General features: G+C 45.1%; 1 protein-coding gene across 1 annotated transcript in view; it reads left to right on the top strand.

Moving 5' to 3' along the window:
• The first annotated feature begins 214 nt into the window (after nt 1-214).
• The window catches only part of CAPN13 (calpain 13), a 44401-nt gene continuing 22883 nt past the window's right edge, over nt 215-21732 (top strand). The window contains exons 1-7 of the mRNA XM_075708252.1: nt 215-451; nt 11123-11192; nt 12087-12205; nt 15964-16097; nt 17900-18074; nt 18960-19031; nt 20967-21052. Of these exons, the coding sequence (XP_075564367.1) occupies nt 215-451; nt 11123-11192; nt 12087-12205; nt 15964-16097; nt 17900-18074; nt 18960-19031; nt 20967-21052 (893 nt within the window). The remainder of the gene's footprint in view (nt 452-11122; nt 11193-12086; nt 12206-15963; nt 16098-17899; nt 18075-18959; nt 19032-20966; nt 21053-21732) is intronic.

Below are 21732 nucleotides of genomic sequence, written 5' to 3'. Positions count from 1 at the left end.
ATAAACCAGTTGGGATTTGACGACTACTCTTTCCCCAGGCATTTCCAGCTAATAAGGATTTTGTCACTGTGACTGCCCTCAGCTTTGCAAGCTGCTGCTCCACAATCCTCTTGGGGCGGGGGGAGGTGTTTGCTTTCCCACACACTCCTAAGGCACCACTTCGGATGGGGAACTAATGGCAGTCCATGTCTCTCCTTCACAGGAAAGGGGCACGATGCTTGCCCCTGACTCAGCTTTGACATTGGAGCAGGGCTGGCAAACCACAGAGGCAACGGGAAGCCTCCAGAACCTGAAGAAATTTAACAACCAGGACTTCAACAGCCTGCGAACCTTGTGTCTGAGCCAAGGACTGCTTTTTGAGGATGCCACCTTCCCCGCTCACATCAGCTCCATTGGTCCCAACCTGCTCCCACAGGATAAGCTGTGGCAAATACAATGGAAGAGGCCAACTGTGAGTTACGCCAGCTGGGGTGTTTCGTAGCCATGCTGATGGCCAGGGGCTAAAGGCTTTCACCTTGGGGAAGGAGATTTGTGCTGCGCATGGAAGTAGACCCCAAGGGGAACACTGGGAGCACAACACTGCAGGGAGGGATCCTTGCTGTGGGATGTATGGAGGGAAGATAACCTCTGTAACTTTAATGATTGAATTTGCTACATTTTTGTAGGAAGCTTGTTTCCACCTGTGAACCGCACTAGAACTAGTGTTCCCACTTTGATCTGCTTCTAGAGGACTTTGTGCAAACCTGCAAAGCTGTCAAATTTGATTAAAGATCTCTGATTTCTGTAATCCAAGCCACTGACTCAGCAATACCTATTTTAAAGTAATTGGGACAAGGCATGAGATGAAGTACGTTTGTCTCCTCATTCCCAGTTGCAGTTTAATAGGCAATTTTCATCATCTGGCATATGGATGTTTAAACTGGGAGGTGGAATCACTTACTCAGCTCTTTTATCCTAGGACCTAATTCAGGGAATTTTTCTGCTGTATAGCAGTGCTGTGTACCACTTGCTGCTGGTGCAGCTACTGGGTTTGCCATGGCATTGCCCTTCTGCTGGGTTTTGCTGAGCGCACCACTCGTGCCTGGGGCCTTTGCCTTCCCTGGGCTGGAGCAAACCAGTTCATCTCCCTGAAGGCAACCTCTCAGCGTGTAGAGACAGTAACTGTGAGACTGTAGAGACAGGACAAGACAACTGGAAAATATTTATTTGGACAGCAGATGCAAGTAGAGCAATGAGGGTATGCTGGAGTTTGGCAGTGTGGTAGCCTTGGCATAGCAGCAGCAGTGGCTGCTGCTAGTAGGGATGTTGAAAGCCGTGGCTCACAGAAGGGAAGCAGGCTGGCCCAGGGAGTCTGCACAGCTGCTGCATATGGATGCCTGAATGGAAAGGCAGAAAGCCCCGGCGCTGGTGTAAAAGGAATGTGATGTGGTGAAGTATCAGATGGAACAGAAGGTGCAGCCTGGACACCAATAGGGCTGTGGCTGCAGTGTTGTGGTGATAGGGATAGGGCATGAAGCTTGAGCTTCTCACTACCCGCTGCTGCAGCAGGGCCTGAAAGTGTCAGAAAAATTTTATGTGCAGAGGTACAGGCACTTGCAATCTGTGTCGATGCTTTATTACATGGCTTGGTAGGTGTGGAGGTGCTAGGTGCAGATGTCTGGGTGTCCTTGGTGGAGCTGCTATGAAGGGTTCATTCTCCTCTGCAGAAGCAGCTCCTACTGCTGGCTGAACATCTGGGTTTCTCCTCAGGCAGCCTTTCTTCAAATCCGGGTCCAGTGAGAATGCAGCTGGTGCTGCATTGGTGTTTTTTACACCAGTACTTTGCTTACAGGTTCATAGCATGTGGGCATAATCTCTCTTGAAATGGGGGTTATAGTAGAAGACTGAAAAATGCAAAGGAAAGGAGTTAGTTGCCACCATTTCCAGACAGACAAAGACAAAGATAGGATAACTAAGCATTAGACTGACAAAAGCCAAACGTGGATATTAGAAAGGACTCTCAGGGGCATTTTAAAGATTAATAAACTGGAATAAAATGTTATGATACAGTTCTGTTAAGTACTAACCACTCCGGTGTTTTTGCTGCTTGGGAGCAGCAGAGAAGCATAGGATTTCAAAAGCATACAAACTGACTTAGAAACCCAAATACCACTAATTTTGGGGCACCATAGTGTGGGATGAACATCTATCCTACTTGAATATCCTGAGAGTTATTTCATGTGCAAAGGGAGTGATGTACCTTGCCAAAAGCAGAACCTGCTGCTGTTAGTGCTTGAAGTTTGTCATATGAGGCAGGTGTTGGAGAATTCCCTTCCATTTTGCTGAACCCATGAAGATTAAGCTGATGAATGAAAGTTTTCATGGAACTTGTTTAAAAAATTTGCAGAGGTCCTCTCCTTCCCAGCACTTCCCTTTTGAAGATTTTTTTCGGCAATCACTACACAGTTTCCCGCATCACCCCACCAAATTGACCGAAACCAATTGCATCCAACAATTTTCCAGAGTTTTTTCTCTGGGAAAGAGAGTGGCATGAAAAGTCATTGGCTTCGCCAGAGCTCTCTCTGAAAAATTAAGCCGTACGCTCATGGTCCACGGTTCACAACGTGAACAATAAAAAGCCTCTTCTATTATAGAGGTTAAGGCAGCATCACCAGCTGCTCTTCTATGATGTATTTAAGGGACAAAAGTTGCGACTGCTGACTCAACTGGTTTATCTGGAACAGAAACACAGGATGTGAGTGCTGAAGAAGGCTCCATTTTAATTTTTTTTTTCTTGGTTTGACCAAAATTTCCACCTGTAGCCATTTCCCGACCAGCCAGGCTTCATCCTGCTAGACAAGATGCAAGATGAAGGGCAATGGTACCAAGTGCCTGGGGAGCCCAGCCAGAAGTCCTCAAGTGTCACCACAACACCCATGTGGTGTCATGGTGACATCAAAGTGTGGCCTCCATCTCCTGGCAGAATGAAGCATGGGCAGAAGTAGTTGCTAAATAGCAGTGGTTACTTTTCATTTATAGAGCTGCAGCAGATGTTTTGAGCCAAGGGACCATAAATAAATAAAACTGTATTTGCATTTCAAATGTCCTGAGAGGCCAGCACTGCGTTCAGTTGCCTCTGTGAGTTGGTCCCCCGGGAGGAAGAGGGAAGGCTGCAGTGTTGGGAGTCAAAGTGCCCCATTCCTGAAGTTTTTCAGTTGGGCACCTTTCACGCATGCAGAAATGTTCATAACCTCTTTGTTCTTAGGTCATTGCAATGCTAACTGTAAGGATACATGATTCCAGGTGTTTAAGCTGCCTAAACTACTTGGCAAAGAGATACCTATAATTTCCCCAAGGGAGACTGTTTCTTACCTGAATACATCTCACAGAGAGTGTGTGTAGTTGCATCCTGCCAACAGAGCATGGCCAATTTAATCTATGTCTGTATTTTTCTCAGCCTCCACCATTAGCTCCCTCTGATATTAAAAAATTTGGCTGGAAATGTACCTGTGACAAAACTGGCATCTTGGTCCTGATAATCTCTTAGCCTCCATTTTCTGAGTCATATAGTATCTGGTTATTTAAGTGGTAGATAGCAATTATAACTGCTGTCGTTGTTCCAGATCCAACTGAGCAGCTGAGCAACATGCTGCTTCTATTTTACCTTGTACATTGTCAAGAGAATTGCCAATTATGCTCAGAGTTTGGAGTCGTCATATCTGGGGGTAATGTATAAAGTAGAAAGAAAACAGCTTGATTTTCAGACAGCAATAGTCAGTGGTGACAGTCAGAAACAACTTATTTTGACTTGTAAAGTGAGCTGATTTAATATGGGAGTCCCTGAGGGGGGAGATGGATCAGGAGTACCAAGACAACATTTGAAATGTCACTTTTCCTAACTCTGCAGTAGTTGCAGTTTCCCATCAGATGGGAACTGCTCCAGGCTGTATTTTCATCCTCAGGCCCTCAGTCTACATCCATTGAAACGTGCAATTTGTAACAGAGATTTTGCATGTGGTACTTCAAGCACTACTAGAGGTGGGGTTGGAGGTATTAGATACAGCAGGAGCTCTGCAATTAACTGGTCTTTTAGTTCACCCACTGTTTGGAGAAATGAAAGAGAGTTCTATTTTAGACTGAACAAAGTATTTTCTATAGGTGAGCTTTTCTAAAGATCATTCAAAGGGAAATTCTCCTTCAAGATTTATGTAAGATTTTAAAAACTGAGATGCTCCTTTAAAAAATATTCAGAACACATTCTTTCATTGTTCGGTGCTTTTCCTTCACACAAGCAATTGAGTGGAACAGAGGAAGTCAGAAAATGATTTGCTGTTGCTGAATACATGTTTCTAATTAATTAATGTTTTAGCTAAAGATTTCACTCTGTTCTGATCATAATGCATAATACTATACGGATGCAAAAAGAAACTGAATTAGGATGATCCAGACGATGTGAATTGTGGTGGTGCTGAATTCTGAGTGCTTTATTTTTGCTAATGTTGGTTGTATTTTCAAACATGGTATGTGTGAGGGGAGAGAGATTACCACGTATGCAGCAGTGCCTTGGCCCTGAACGAGGGATAGCCCAACATGGTGCTTGATATGGTGTCTGTTAAAAAACTGATTAAGGATAGTCCCTGATCTTTAGCGCTTATGCTTTGTAAGGCTAAAACAGGCAGAGGGTGAAGCTGCTGAAGGTTTTTCTGAAGAGTCTTCAAGGTCACAGATTATTGCTCCTGCAGCTGCTCACCCTTCATCTCTTGGGGACCCTGTTGCTACCTTATGGGGTGAGTGATTGCTGAGCAAGAGCTGGTGTAGGAGGGTCCATCCCCTGCTTAACATAGGCTGTGACTTGGGGACGGGGGGCAACCAGAAGAGAGGGAAAAGCTGCAAGGTGGCCAATGGAGGTTTAAGGGTCAGCATGAGAGAAATCCCTGAGTGCCTCTGATGCGACTTGTAGGAGGGTACGTGGTGAAAGGACTGTCTGAAATAGCCAACGTGGGTTTCCTCTGCATCATCGCAGTCTGTTTGTAGCATCAGAGCATGGACTCCTTGGGTATTTGTCTCATGTGTCTGGTGTCAGGGGAAGGGAAGAGCAGGGTGTAAAAGAAGTTCTTGGATAGAAGCCACAGAAAGAGGCTGCTTTAGCGTGAACTTGAGCAAGGGATATACCTTGTTCCCTTAGCAGAGACTCAGGGAACCGTGTTATTGCTTTTTAGCATCTAAAAAGCATTGGGGAAAACGATACACTTTGAGTGAATGCTTGTTTGTTGGAAAAAGCGATTCATCATTTGATTCAGTAATTCTCCAAAAGGGCTTGCTCACATTTTTTCCTCTCTTCCTCTGTCCCTTCCCAACGCAAATGTTAACCTCCTTTCAGCAACAGAGTGCCTAACATGATTCTACACTGCTTTTGGTGACTGGTATTTGTTTATTGGCATTTTATTTAATTCCCAGAGATTTTCAGGAAGTAGCATCAACGTTAAGGAATTCTGAACCCAGGAACTGACTAAACCAAAATGGGTCCTTTAAAAAAAATCATTTTGAAGTTAGGATCTTTCCAGACAGATAAGCTGAGCTGGAGATCCTACTGCATCAGCCTTGGTCTGTCTGTAGCTGGAGGGGAGAAAAAGATAGATTTTATTCAGGCAAGAAATCAGACAGCAGTTTGAAGTTAACGTAAAAGCTTAACTGTAATATCACAGGAGACAAATGAAGAAAAACCTACAAAAAAAAAAAAGCTTTTTTTTTTTGTGTGGATTGTCACATGAGCTGCTTTAATAAGGCAAGTTATGAGAAATGTGTGGTGATGAAGGATAGTGCTGTCCTGCACTGCCTGCAGGTCTGTCACCGTGGGGCTGTTCTCCGGCATGACACAAAGCTGCCCGCCAGCTGTTCACGGTGGAGTTCACAGCTTCAGTATATCCCAGAGGCCCTTGGATCCTGTTCAGTGTTTCTCCTGGATGAAAATCAAAATCAATTCACCTTATTTTTGAGAGTGCATGTGCAATCAGTGTAATTGAATGGGAGCAGCATTTCCAGGCTGCCATTGTCTCAGCCCTTGCCTACTCAGCTGATTGCATCTGACCTCGACTTCAGAGTTCATATCTTTGGGCTGAGGAAGCTGCAGTGCATCACCATTTATTACATCTGTCTTTCTGCACAGGTTTTAGATGAGGAGGGTTTATTTGCATAGTATCTCCAGGCTCTGTTGCTTTTGGAAAGGGCTGGTTGTGGTGGGGAGTGCACACATCCCGCATTGAGGGGAAAGCAGTGCTCCTATGATGTTCTGTTGACTCACCCGCTTCCCTGTTTCTCAGGCTGGGGAGTTGGCTAGCAGGATTATACGGCTGTGGTGGCCACAGGGGAATAGTTGATAACACCGTGCCACTTTGAAAACTTTAGCTTGTACTGAATGGTGTGAGTGGGAAGTTTCAAGACCTCTAAGGAAACTGTCTCTCAAAGGCTCAGGGCAGACAGGGCTACCTCCTTTGCTTACCTCCTTTATATTGACCTCCTTTGTTTGCAGTTGTCACTATTTTGTAGCACAGAGCCTCACAAAGCAAACAGGTTGCAGGTAAAATCTGAGCTGGTTTCTGTTTCTGCTGGCTGTTGGATACCAGTCCGTCCTCCAGCATGACTTTACTTGTGGGGTCCCCACCTGTGCAGAGTCTGAGGCCTTCATTCCTCCATTGTGAGAGGGAGAGAGCTGGAACAGAGGAGGGTTTTTTTAAGCAACTGAGGCATTTGTGTTGAAAACAGGCAATTAGGAATTGAGCTATTCTGCTGTAAAGTAGGGAATTGAGTGCTGGTGGTGCAAGCAAACCCCTTGAGATGAGCCTGGTTTTTTCTGTCTAAGAGAATGTCAAAGAAAAGCAGAATATGAGTTTAAAAAAAAAAAAAAAAGATTAGACAGATTCAGGGAAACAGCTTCCTGATTCCCATGAGGTCTAATAAACACAAAACTGTGGATAGAGCCTCCAGCTTGGGAAGTCCTTTAGCCCTCAAGTGATGGAGAGTGTGAGGATGTATGCAGGAGGAGCATTCGTTTTGTCTTGCTCGGTTACCCTGCTCCCTCTCCAAGCTGTCAGGGTAAGTCATTGCAACAGGCAGACCTTTGGTGTGACCCAGCACGGCTCATCCTTTGTTCTACCTTACCTCGTTACTCCAACTGGCTTATTTCTGTGTTAGCTATTCTGTGAAGGTTTCCTGTGGTTACGGGATGTATCCTGTGGTTACGGGATGTATGACAGTGGTGTGCCTGACTGCTCCTCAGCACACTGCTAGGCAATGCCCTCAGCCCAGGGAACTGCAATACCACGTCTGCTTCTTAATCCAGAGCAGCGCTATTACAGGCACAGCAGTGATGCTGAATTAGGATTTGTCCAGCTGAGAGCAGAGTTTAGCTTTCAATCAATACCAGCCTTTTTATTTTTCTTAAATGGTGTGTGTGTTGAACAGGGAGCACGGTGGCTCACCATGCATCAGGAAGGTGAAGCTGGAGCAGGAGGCAGCAACACAAGCACAGCCAAAGGGAAAGATGCCATGCTGTGGCAGGAACAGAAGCGGGGCTGGGATTTTACTGTAGGGTTAAGGTGAACTGATTGGGAGGCGGCTCTGCAGTCATGTCCTGCCTCTTAACCCTCAGTGGCCTTGTGCCTGCATTCAAGGTCATGCTGGGTCAGCAGGGAAATCTGTGGAAAAGTGACCACAGCCAGACCACTGTACTGAGCAGCAGCCTGCAGTCAGACTGGCTTATGCTGCCCATGAAATGCCACCTTGGGCTTCCAATTTTCCACAAAAATGTCTGACAGTTCTTTACATATGTATGCATATGGCTACATTATTACTCACCCTCAGCTTCTTCTGTGGGCTTGCTCTTCCATAAAAATGCTGAGCAATTATAAAAAGAAATTTAGAGACAAATGCATGTACAGGGCGCTCTCCTTCCACCTCTCAAATTAATTTTCCATCTTGCCCTTTAGATAAGCAGTATTTCTGTGGCAAGACCATTCCCTAGAGGATGAACTGGTTTGAACTTGAACTTCTCTTTTATTTTGAATACGTAATGAAGTCTTCAGTGGGCCAGGGAAAGTGAGTGATGATAGCTTTGTCCTGGGGGGATGAGTTCAGGCAGAGTGCTTGACTTGCAGCCCATATGGTTGCCTTCACTGCTGGACTCGTAGATGCTCCGCGAAAAGACCACGTGCCTCCTTCAGCTCCCTCTTCTTTCCCCCTCCAGCTAAAACTGAAAAGTCTTGAGGAAAATGCCACAAAGCCTCATCATAATTTCTCAGTGAAACAGGGCACTGCTTCTGGACAGACTTACAGTTAAATATGTAGTTTCTCTATTTGTCATGCAATTTAAGCACTAGCAAATAGTGAAGCTTACCTGTTTTGTGTAGCGGTAACTGTGTGCATGTGTTTTGCAATAATAAATGATAATTTCTGGTGTTTTATGACTGCTGTGTTCTTGCCTTTGAAGGAAGAGGAGCTAATTGGAGACTTCTTTTCCTCCCTTTCCTTCCGGTTGAGAAGGCCCAGATTGCCAAAGCACTTCACCCATCAAAATTATGTCCTCTCTAAGCTCTTTCAGAAACCCTCTGCGCTTAGTTCAGGCTCCATACAGCATCCTTCAAGGGAACAGCCATTCTACCACTGTCTTCAGGGGTCACACTCTTCCAGAGCTCTTCTGAGTATCTGGTCTTGCAGTTCCCCGCCACTGCCCCCTCCTGCCTTTGCTTCAGCTTCTGTTTGTCCCCTGCCCCTCCTTGGCTTGCATCCAACGCTGTGCAAAGAGCCCGTGCTCTGTGCACTGCATTCTTCTGAAGTGTGCCCATGCTGCCTCTTTTCCTCAAGCCCACAGAGAAGTGGCTACACTCAGAAGCACAAATCTCTCGTTAAAACCTGCCCCACCATTTCTGACTGCAGTGCACCCAGCAAGGAGGGCTGCTGCCGTTTCAGCCAGCGGCACTGGTGTCAGCTCAGTGGGAATTCACCTTGCATTTGCCACATGGTTTCTGCAGAAGGACTAGCCTTTTCTGTGGCTAGTCATACACTCTGTGTTGCTTTCCAATTATTGCCTTCTAAGTCTGTGGGGTGTACACCCCACTGGAAGTGGAGCTTAGTGTGTTGTGGGTGAAGATTACTGAGAGTGTTTGACTTCAGCTTTTATTCTCTCTAGTAGCCACAAAATGGTCTGTATGCACAGTCAAGGCATGTTGGCTGGGGCTGACTTCAGATCATGTCTTTTCTGGTTTTAGACAAAATTACTGGTTTCCTTTCAGCAAGCAACCTGCTTAATGACCCAATTCATCCCTGTTTGCTTACTGGGGAGCTGAACGTCTTGGTGGGCAATAGGGTATCTGCTGAGGCATCTAATGGGCTGTCTTTTCAGCCAGTCTCTGTAACAGACTAGCAGGATCCACAGTGCATTTAAGAGCTTTATCGTCCCAGCACAGAGCAGAGCATCAGCCCTTTTCTTGGAAATCCTGTAAGAGTCACAGCTGCCTTCCCATTAGTTTCAGGTTCTTATTTCCATATGGTGGTTACCCCCATGGCAGCTATGCACTGTAGCACATCCATCAGAGCCCAGCCACCCTGCCTGGGGCAACTAAGACTTCAACAGTCTCAGAAATGATGGGGGAACAAAAATACCCATTCCTTTATGCTGTTGGTTTTCTGGGATGACTATTGGCAAGTCAGACACACACAAGGGCAGAGGCCAAGTTCAGAGCCTTGTTGTGCAACTTACTCTTTCCTGCTTGTGGGAGGTTTTGAATTCACCCAGGTGAGGGAGGCAAACTGCTGTCAGGGAAGTAGAGGCAGGGAGAAGATAAAGCTGAAACAGACGTAGAGGGGAAGGGAGAAGGGCTGAGAGCTGCTGCTTCCCTCTGTGGTGACCAAGCACTGCTGCTGCTGATCACCACTTCTTAGGCCTGCTCCCATGCTACAGGTAAATCTCTTATTGCAAATCCCAGAAGTCCTGGGATAGGTGTGGATGGCTGCTTGAAAGCATCTGTCAAGGAAGATGCATGCCCAGGCTGCTTTCCCCAGTGTTAGCAGTGCTGTGGGAGCATGATCTGTCCACCAGCCTGGAGCAGCAATGTTGCATTGCATCTTGTCCTGACAGGGAAACTTCTTACAGGGGTTTGATCACTGTGAAGCCATTTCAGAAAACTGACAGCGTTTGCTAATGCTGAGCTCATGTAACCGTGTGAGTCACGAGTCACGTTGTGCACTGGTCTCGTTTTGGTGCAGCATGTCAAATCAACTGGGGAGAAGCAATACCAGGGCCTGCTTAAGGAAGAGCTGCTCTATTATTTTTCTTACTCAGATGTTTTTCTCCCTTTCATCTCTTCATTTTCTTACATGCACTGTGACTTTCCTATTTAAGGCTCATTGTTCTTTCAAAACAGAGCCTTACCCAGTTGGGGTGTGCCAAGGGTTACTCACAGGGGATGCTCAGGCCATTCCTACCTGAGCACTCAAATATCCCAGACCAATAGCAGACGCAGGTGGGAGAATGGTTCACATTTCGGTGTGCAAGGCCCAGCTCTGAAGTGTTTCCTCTTCACTGCCCAAGCAAGACTCTCAAGGAATGCAAGAAAAATCCTCCCTGAATTAAAAATGTCAGCCAGGCCTGTGGGATTTTGCAGCCAGAGATTAAGCCCTCTTTCTATAGCTTCCTCACCAGAAGTGATGAAAAGCAGCCCAGGCTGATCTGTATTAGTCCTCCATGGAAACACGAAAGGCTTAGGGAGTAAAACATTCCCAGACCCAGTGCTGAGCTGAAGTACAGACCCTGCTCCACTTTGCTTGGAAGTCACTCTGTCTCTGCCCTACTGTCCCCCAGGAAACTGCATGATTTTGTAGGCAGGCCCAGAGCCCTCTCTGAAAGGAGTTGAAAGCATTAGAGAAACCCAAATGAAAACTCAGTGAGCACCCAGCCATGAGTCCCCATCCCTAGGAATAGCTGAGCAGACTGAAGAAGAGATGCCTGAGTATCTCCTCTTGTTTTGTTGGTGGCAGGCAACTAAACATCAGGGCTCAAGAGAAATAGTTTTCAGCTGTGGAAAAGGTAGGCAAGCAAAGGTCTTCAGGGGGCAGGAACACACTGCTCTTTGCATTTTCTTTCTTCCAGGAACTTCACAGAAATCCTTATTTGATTGTGGATGGAGCTAGCAGATTTGATATCATGCAAGGAGAAATAGGTAAGGTCATATTCCTGTTTTGGAAAAGATTGGCACCAAGCAATTATTATCTGTTATCACCACAGATTATTATCTGCGACTGCTTTGCTATGTTCTGAGTGCTTGGTGGGAAGACGTGGACCATGGTAGCTGCAGTAAATAATGAGTGCTGGTCAATCCAGACTCACACCAGTTCACACACAACTCATTGCAGATATTTAACAGGATTCCCAAATGCAGCAGGTCTAATCCCTGTTACTTATATACAGTACCTGCCCTCTGTGTATATAAGGACAAGCATAGAAAGTGAGGTCCAGCTGAGATCAGACAAATGCTTCAAGTACAAAGGTCTAACCATTTTGGGGTAAGTAGGCACAGCTCCAACATGTGTAAGACTGAATTTTATTTTCATCCTGTTTCCCTCTGGCAACTCCCAGTGTTTTCTTTTCTATGGATATTTGTGTCCATCTTCTCTGATACTTACCCAGACATGTGTCTGCACCGTGTATCGGTTCCATCTTTTTCTCCTGGCCCATAACCGTCTTTGTCTTTGGGAGCAGCTCTGCTCCCATACAGAAAGAAATGTCTTCCCATTTCTCATCCCACTGAGAGGTTTGAAGATTTCCGAAACAATGTTCTGGACTGCAAGTCTCAACATGACCACAAAAGATAGGAGCAGCATAAAAGTAGAAAAGGATGGCTGAGTGGCATCAGGGTTCCCAGGGGGCATTGCTGGTGAATACTGGGTAGTGTTTCAGCATTTTGGGGAAGGAAGGGAGACAGAAGAATGTTGGTTTCTTTTAACAAGCTGCTGCTTAGATGTCTTAGATGATGAAGTCCACTTGCCTAAAGAGTTAGTTATGTCCACAACAGTGAGTAACTGACTGAATGCACTGGGTTCTTCCCTCCCTTGAGGTTGCTGCTGGATGCTGGCTGCCCTGGGCTCTCTGACACAGCAGAAGCATTTTTTGGAAAATGTTTTACCAAAGGGCCAAGGATTCCAGGACAATTATGCTGGGATTTTTCATTTCCGGGTATGTATTCTCTGCTGTATTGGTACTACTCAGGGTTGGCTAGTTGGGTTATATAGGGGTGCAAACTGCAGTCCCAGATCTTGACATCCTTCACTGCTTTGGTTCTTCAGTGCTGACTCCCAGTTTAGAATTTTGCAGAAAATCCCAAATTTTCTAATGGTTCCTTGTGCTCCAGGTGGTGCAATCACACTTCAGGGAATTTGAAGCCCTTTTCTGAAAGGTATGATTCCAGAGGTATAGATACCAGCTGTTCAGATGGATTTGTGTAGGTATATGTTGTAGATGGCATTCTGGTGTCTGCTTTGATTTGGATAGTTTTTTATGGCTGTCAGCACACCTGTGTTCTTTATCCATTTGGACTCATTTTCTGTTTCCCCCTGTACTTCACCTTGCCCTTTTAGCTTGTGGAAATGCCTTGAAATTACAAATCCTTGGAGACAGATCAGAGGAACAGGCTTTCGGTATTTTGAAAAGAGATTTATTTTGGAGAGAGGAGCAAGGCTTTTTAATAAATCTTACTTTCTACCTACTCTTGAAATTCTCTGAATCTCCCAGGAGGGTGACTGGGATAGTAACTGGCAGGCCCTGCTTGCTTGTATGTGAGTCGACCAAATATCTTGTGGGATTAGAAACACTTTCAGTAGCATTAAGCTCCAGAAGCTAAACTGGATGTAGAGAGAATCGGTATATACTTGGCCATTCATCATCCCCCTTTTTTTCACAAATCTGTTTTGTTATATGCAGTTCAGTACCAAGCAAAGAGCTCTGGCAGCGAGATGTCTTTGACCTCCTGGAGCTCTCGTGAAGCAGCACCAGGAGGATTATCTCATGGGCAGTCTAAATTTTGCTCTGTTCCTTTGCTCCTTGGAATACCAGATGTTTCCATCTTGGCCCATTTCCAGCATGCAGAGGTGCACTGTATGAGATAAACCAACTGAAGGGACACCAGTCCACTTAAAACACATTAAAAGGATGCAAGCTAGATTGTCTTTCATGAGAGCTTTGAAAAGATTAGTTAGTAGCAATCCTTAAATCTTAAGCAGTATAAATACCTTACAGTATTTGAAAATGTTTTCCCTGTTATCTCATCTGCAAATCAATGCAACTGTTTCTGGATTTCCTTGAGCAATAAACCCCTGAGAAAGCTACTCTGAATGGAAATGCTTCTTGGCAATGCCTTTCAATTATTCCATCAAAGTTATTTTACTGCCATCCACAGGCTAAGCCACCAGTCCTCAGTTCAGTGAAGAATCGCAAACAAGGCATATCATATGCTAATACAAAAAATTTAGCTTATAACTTTTTTTCACCTTTTTGGATCTGATTGCCTCTCAGGAATACAAAGGGCTGTTCCAGTCTTCCTATACAACACTGACTGTTAGGCTGCAAGGGTTAAGGGTGTTAAGCACCTCATCAGCTGTAGTTAAGACGAGTGATGTTTTTATCTAGGGCATCATTACAATGACATAATTTCACCAGGAACTAAGTTAGTCCCTTGTTTGTATAGGAATCACTTTCTCTGCCACAGAAACTCTGATGCCTGTGAGGCAGGGTGTGCCATGCATTGTGACCGTGAGCAGCAGCAGCTCAGCCTGGGAAAAACCCAAAAATATTCTGCAGGGACTACAGAGGTTTATGGCACAGTGCATCAACTCAAAACAGGGGCGATCTGCCCTGAGCATTAATGTCCCTGCTCTCAGGAAGAAACTGGTGAAATCTTTAAAGGCCGTAAGTGATCAAGACCTCAGTTTCAGGACACATCCAAAAGGTGCCTTTTATCACCATGCAAAAGAGGGTGGTTGAAAGGCATGGGATTTTCACCTTGATCACTTCCAGAACCGGATTTCTCTAAGATCCCTGTCAAAGGAGGGAAAAAAGGAGGCAAAATAACCACACAGTATTCCCCCTCTGACCAGCAGCACCCTAGGCATGTTGTTGTCATCTTGCAACTGTCCATTCTTTTTTCCTCCTCTTCTAAGCCCAGGAAAATAAACTCCTGATTTAAAAGGTTCACCACAAATGTGGAAGTGAAGAACTTCCCTCTTTGCAGCCTGCCTAAATAGGGATTCTTTTTTCATTTACTGTCAAGTTCCCATCTACAGTACTTTAAATCCTGAGGGTATAAAGAAATTTCATCAAGACAGACTCTCAAGCCAAAAAGGGAAGGCATTGGCCCTCTCTGAAGGCATATGGGGGAGCATGGCTTCTCCTGTACCACTCTTGCACTCCCAGAGCATCCTAGGACTTTCCATGAGGTTTCTCATTCCCATAATGGCTTTTCCTGTCCTTGTGAGCTCAAATGAGACCACGATCTGAAAGTCTGCAGCAGTCAGGACAAAGCAGCTCTCTTTATCCAGCTGAAGGAAAAATACAGTGCTGCGTTCAGAAGGCCTCCAAGCTTAAGCCCCCTACCAAAGATGGCCTAGGAACTTGGCTTTTGGAAAAATTTCACTTGGTGGGTTTGGACTGCATTAATCCCCACAGCCAGTTCCATATTATTCTCCTTGTTTACCTGTTGTGTTTGCACACGAAGAACCATGGGGAGGTGTGGCTGGGTGTCACACTTTTTCTCCATACAGAGCTGCTGCCAGGTGTTGACTGGTGACAGGAGGGCATGCCAAGTGACTGAAAGGACAGCTCCTTTCAGACTGCCCTTTTGCCTGTCTCTCTTTTGGGCAGAGGACTGCCAGTGGCAGGCTTTTCTTCCAGCCCCATCCTGCCAAAATCAAGCAGAAGGCTCAAACTGCTCCTGGAGCTCAGTTTGGAGAGTCCAACCCTGACACCTCCTGCCGCCACTAATGTAGGAAGTGAGAGGCTGGGGTGAGGCAGAACGTAAGTAGGATCAAGCCTGCTTTTGGCTTAGCAGACTGTAAGCTGCTTTGCTGCTGGGCAGATCTGGTCTTGTGCTTTTCTAACAGAACAGCTCATTTTGGGGTTTTTCATTGACCAAAACTGTTGAAATAAAATCATGCTAGATTAAATCTATTGCTGGCAAACTTCCACTGGAGTCCTTAGCATTACTGCAAGTAAGAGCTTGGCCTCTTATGATTGCAAATCACGCTAAGCTACATTAATCTGCTAATGACTCTGGAAATGGCTCCTTTAGTTCATCCCTACAGATCTCTTTCTCTACCTTCTCCCTTGAAAGCTTTCATCAGCTGGAGAAACACCTGCTCTGTCCACTTGCTGGAGAGACTGCCTGTGTCCTCCTCATCTATCAAGGAGATGGATAACACCTCAAAACAGTCTCTAGTCACTACACTGTCCCTGTCCATGACAGCACATCAGAGTCTTAATTGAAACACAGAGGAAAGAAAATCTAGAGACCGGATGTTGACAGAGGCTCTCTGGCCAAGAGCTGTGCTGCAGGGGAAAATCCAAGTGCAGCTGAGGAGTGAGGCTCACTGAACCATCTGTGTGATTGTTCTTTATCATCTTGAATGCTTGCTATCGCCCAATAGTATTAGCATATTTCCCATGTTGAATCTTTCCTCCCACTGACTGCAGGACTATTTATATTCCCAAATGACTTCTCCTGCCACTGGGAAATCCAGCCACTTCGTAGCTTGTTTAACAATGTGGACCATTAGCCTGAAGGGGTTCAGGAGAGAACTTGCACATATCCATGCTTTAGATTAATTCCTGTGCTATTTCAGGAGGCTGTTGCTTGGCATGAATATTAGCTCTTAAAAAAGGCTCATTCTTTTCTCCCTCTTCTGTTTTGTTTTGTTTTTTTTTTTCTTTTTTTTTATTTCCAGTTCTGGCAATATGGAGTCTGGGTTGATGTAGTGATAGATGACCAGCTGCCATTCCTAAATGGGAGATACCTGTCTGTATACCCTCGAACATCAAATGAATTCTGGCCATCCTTGCTGGAAAAAGCATATGCCAAGTAAATATACCTGGTCTATTCTTTCATCAGGTGCTGAATGCTTTCTACAAGTGGGTTCATCCCTTTATGCAAAGCACATAGGGAGGAATTCAGGCTAACAGCTGTGTATGTTGTGCTGCCCTTATGTAAGGAACTGTGGCTGCATGCAAACACAGGGCCAATATAACCTGGAGATGTTGGTCTCAGGCTGAAGGCCTAAGTGTACCCAGTCCAACTCTGGGATGTTAATGCTTGAGAAGTAAAATGAACAGGGCAATGGCTGGTGACACAAAAGGGGCTGGGCATCCCCTTACTTTAAGCAAACTTCTTTGGTTCTGTTTTCCTTTCCATATTTTCCTCTGTTTAAAACTGCAGACTCTAAGCAGGGATTACATCTGTTTACAGTCACTAATCAGATATCATGCAGATATTTGGAGCAGGTAATGAGAGGAAGCATGAGTGAAGAACATGCCCAGGCAAAACACATGCACTCCTGTGAGTCTCTGGTCAGCTCTCACTTTACACAGAGAGCTCTGACTCTTGGCTGAGGTCCCCAGAGTACTTCAGGGTTAATAATGATTAATAAAGAGATCATAGTTTTTAAAAATCCTCTGAGGACTGAAGGGAGCAGAATGTGGTCCCCTAGTGTCTGTAACACTGCCCATTATTAAATGCGCTGACGAGAAATTCCTGTGCTAGGGGTAGCACGAAGGGCTGGAACTTGGTGCACATAAGCTGGTGTAACATTTGCAATGCAGTAAAGAGGAGCTGAAGAAGAGAGCTAATTATTTTGGCAGATTTGGTCAGGAATAAGCAAATGTTAAAGCAGCATCTGAGCGACTCAAGAATAGGATGCATTTTGCCCTGAGATATCTCAGAAAAGTTAACTCAGTATTCAGTATCAATTTGCTGCATAAGATTTTAATTACAAAGCAAACCAAACCTCTATTAAATTAAAGTTGCAAGTGATGCTGTTTATGAGATTTCCATTTGAGAAGTTTTTCCCCAGTGCCCATGACAAATTCTTTTCATCAGTGTAGGACAAGGACAACCCTTCAAAATACAATTAGCTGCAGACTTCATTTGATTACATTCATTAAGTACAGTGTGTATGGTGGGGTTTAACAGCATGCTCTACCTGCTCTAAGTACAGCATGTTCCAGCTTATTTGCTGTCTCAATAAAAAGCACACGATAAAAACAACAAGGACTGTGTTGGCAATATTAAATTATTATCCTATTATTGCACTCTAGCAGAGTGAATTGGGAACAGTGCTGAAAACTTGTTTCTGTCTTGCCTTGGAAGCATGGGCAAATATCTTCACCTCTGTTCATCCTATTTCTCATTTGCAAAAGGGATAATGGCCATTTTTGTGAAGAGTTATGACAAAGTATGATGTAGAAACTAACAGTTCAGCTCCATTTGAACTGAAACATCCATTGGAACTAGTCACCCTTGGCTCCCTTCCTGTTCAGAAGAAGGAAACTGGATGCTTCAAGATGAGATGCAGCTCACCTCCCTAAAATCTCTGCATTGGCATGAGATGCACCTTATTGTTTTCCGCTGTCTGTAAATGACTCGACAGCTGCCTCAGATGTGAGTGAACACATAGGAAAAAGTCCCTCTTTGCCTCATTCATTCCACAGGGCATGTGTTGTGTTTGGCCATGTATTTCAATCAGTCAAGTTTCCTTTCATTACCTAGCCCCAATATCTACACACCCCAGGCTGACCGCCTCAGTGTGCATGTCCATTCTGGAAGCCATCACTGTACATTGTTTATTAAAACACAGTGTAAGGACTAATTAACTTTCCTCCCACCAGGTTACGGGGCTCCTACCAGAACTTGCATGGAGGCTACCTTTCTGATGCTTTAGTAGACCTCACAGGTGGAGTCCAAGTGCAGTTTTCATTGAAGGATCCCCCTCCTGATCTGGAGGAGATACTGAAAGCGGCTGACAAATCACGAAGTCTGATGGGGTGTAGCACCTCAGGCCAGGTGAGTAACAGGGCCAGGAGCACACCTTTCTTGGTGTACCATGTTTGCATAAAGGTTTGAGTGAAAAAGAAAGTCCATAATCACTCCATGTAATAGTTATAGCTTATGGATGCCTGAAGAGATCTTGGCAGCGGAAAGTAGTTGTGCAGTAAGTAATGTAAAGGCTTTTGGGTAGACGTAGATGGATTGGTCTGTCAGAGAGGGGTCTGTGGCTTCTCTCCTGGCTAATTCCACTGTGACAGTGGTATCTTCTTGCAGCAGGGCTGATTTTGGCCTCATAGCTTTGTGATAGATTCTAGCAAGGCCAAAATGCACCTCACTTCTGCGAGAGGTTGCTATTATCACATTGTCATTTGCAGGCTACCTATATTAATGCTGGGAAGTTGCAAAAGGCTTTGTGATGCTCAGCCAGTATCTTACTAAAAAGCTTGCCAAGGCTTCCCTTACAGCGCATAAGGGAAGACTGCAAAGCATGTGGCATTGCTCCTGTAGTGCCTGGTTCATCAGGACACAAAGCTCAGCTGTTGCAAACAAGCCGAGGACTAGCCCCTCAGCTCAGGTGGCTGATGCTGGGCTGTGGGTGGCAGGGAAATTCTGGGGCTCTGATCTTCCCAGTGACCCAGTCCAGGTCATTCTGCAGTTGCAGCAGCTCTGGACCATTGAAGAACTTGCAAAAAATATGTGTGGTTTTGTTAAATTACTGGGCTACTTATGGCTGCAGTGGGAACAACAGTTACCTTCCTCTGGAGTCACTGTATCTGAGATACTGCTGTAGTCAAAACCAAGTCTATTTTTCTGCCATACCAAATTATAGTTCTGGGAGTTGATGGCCATACCTTTGCCGCATGGCAGAGAGCTAAAAGCTGTACTTTCTGCCTTCTGCAGCTGCGGAGGAACAAAGAGCTGAGGAATGGGATTGTACAGGGTCATGCCTACACTGTCACAGGAGCTGTGAAGGTAAGACCAAGGACTTGCCTGGTGATCTTGTACTGGTGATCAAGTACAGGGCAGTCACACTGCTGTTCCATTCAGAGTAATTTTAATTAGTTTAGGAGGGATTGTTGAAAATACATAGTTCAAATTCCAAGAGATGGAAGGATTCTGGCACAATGGGAAGAGGGAGGATATCTGAATCCTATAATTTTTTCTAATGGAAAAATGCAACTTGAATTGACTTTTGTTTAGGGACACTTCACCAGCAAATACAGCATTTCTGTGGATTTTCATTCCATGCTGACTCTTAAAAAAATCACTTTTCTGTTTCAAATGGGAATAGAAGCACTGGCTGAAATTCTGGGATTTGTCATATGATGCAAATCTACATTTGTTCAGCTCAATCACAAGCTGCCAAAAAATCACTGTGTGAAAAGTAAATAACTTGCTGGTTCAAGAACAGCATTTCTCCATCTTTTAAAGCTGTTCTACTCATGCAGAACTTCTCCTGGCTAGATAGTAATATTGCTGATCTGAAAACAGGACCAATTTATCACACAGATCAAAAGAAATGAAGGATTTTTTACAACCAGAAGTCAGAACATGGCTTACCCCAGTAAGCTGTAGTGCACACAGGGAGTGTTAACAGTAAGCAAGGCCAAGAAGGAAACCAAACAATGGCTATGCTATCAAGCAAGACAGCTACAACACATTTTAATCTAGGAACTTAAAGTACTTTGGAAAGGGGACATTGTTTTTCCTAAGCTATTTTCTCCCTTCTCCCCCTCTTTTTAATGGTTTCCCGTATGAGCCTGGCTTTGGTTTATAGCCCCTCATGCCATGGCATGTTTGGTGCCATCATAGAATCATAGACTACGCGCACCTACTCATACATAGAATCATAGAATGCTTTGGGTTGGAAGGGACCTTGAGAGATCATCGAGCCCAATCCCCCTGCAGTGAGCAGGGATTAAACCTGTGAACTTGGCATTATTAGCACCATGTTCTAACCAACTGAGCTAACCCAGCTGGTCATCATCATAGTCAGTGTGCTGCTTCTCAGAGGATGCTTGCTTGTAGCCAAGAGGCTCTGAAATGGAAGGATGGGGGTTGCCAGGCTCCGGAGAAGGTCCCAGCTGGCTTTCCCCAAGACAGGAGTGGAAGGATCCCAAATCTTGTTGAAAAGGAAGCAGGCTCTTTCAGCTTCCTGCTGCTCACGATGTGTGCAGAGGAGAAAGAGTCTTTGCCCCACCTTTACAGGAGTGCCAAGGCATCCGGGGGGTGTTCTGTGGGGAAATGATTTGAGGCTGGCCATGGGCTGGGCCTTTGCCTGGGAAGAGACTGCCATAGCTTTTGTTTCCAACACTCGCTGTGTGCATAAGGAGAGCCAGAAACAAAAAGGCTTGCTTCTCCTTTCCACTTCCACCATTTCAGCTTCACTGGTGAAAGTGAGTTCCTTCTGGCTTAAAGCAGTGACAGCAAGGGGAGAAAAGCACCAAAACTCCGGCTGTTGGAAACTACAATACTGTAGATCTAGAGACACAGATTCTGTTTATCGTCATCTCTCCATGCTGACTGTCGACATTCACTCCAGGCAGTCTGGTGGCCTGGTTCCTGAAAGGCTCTGCCTTTGCTGACTCACATCATCAGATGTGCAGGATTAGGCACTGGACTATCCCAAGGCCATTGAAGTCATGTGGTGTGGCAGCAACGCTGCTGCTTCCCTCTGTGTCAGCTCTTTGCTGTCCTCTGGAAAGCAAAATGGGCACAATTTTCTCCCACACGTCATTCTTTTACAATGTAGCAAAAGGCACTGATTTTTAGCTGCAGTCAAATGAGATCAGAAGTTAAACCAGACCTTCAAGGCATAGAAAATATCCATTTTATTACCCATCTCTTCACTGAATATCACAATCGTGAAAAACTATGACTGAGTTTATTTTTCTCTCCTCTTTACAGATACGCTACAAGAATGGCTGGAAACATATTATCAGGATCTGGAATCCATGGGGCCATGGGGAGTGGAAGGGGCCCTGGAGTGATAAGTATGGTCTTAAGCTTTAATCTCATAAGGAGAATCGCTCTTTCATAGGCTTATTGTAAAGGACCTCTGCCTTGCACCCATTATAATGAAGCAGACATTTCTAAATCACTTCATTATAAGCATTATTTCCATCTGCAAAGCAGCTGCCCACAGAAATCCAATCCAGGGAAAACTAATGCAGCATTGGTTTTATATGTGCTCCTCACTAGGCCTAGCTCAGGTATCCCTTTTTGTCTATGTGTACATTTTTCCCACTGGGTGATTCCAGATAACTCATGGATGAAAGAGTGGTTATTACCTGGAGTAAGCTCTGGCCATGCCCCTAGACACTGGCTGGCTGCTTCTAGTGAATTCTCCTGTAGCAATCGTGCATCCACGTTCCTGCTCCTTCTTCCCCTCTGTCCTGGTTTCAGCTAGGATAGAGTTAATTTTCTTCCTAGTAGCTGGTGTAGTGCTGTGTTTTGGATTTAGTATGAGAATAATGCTGATAACACACTGATGTTTTAGTTGTTGCTAAGTGGTGCTTACACTAGTCAAGGACTTTTCAGCTTCCCATGCTCTGCCAGGTGCACAAGAAGCTGGGAGGGGGCACAGCCAGCACAGCTGACCCAAACTGGCCAAAGGGCTATTCCATACCATATGACATCATGCTCAATATATAAACTGGGGGGGGTTGGCCAG

This window comes from Pelecanus crispus, chromosome 3 (assembly GCF_030463565.1).
Source record: "Pelecanus crispus isolate bPelCri1 chromosome 3, bPelCri1.pri, whole genome shotgun sequence".
Taxonomy (NCBI): Eukaryota; Metazoa; Chordata; class Aves; order Pelecaniformes; family Pelecanidae; genus Pelecanus; species Pelecanus crispus.
The sequence above is the reverse complement of the archived record's forward strand: the minus strand, read 5'-3'. Positions and strand labels throughout refer to the sequence as shown.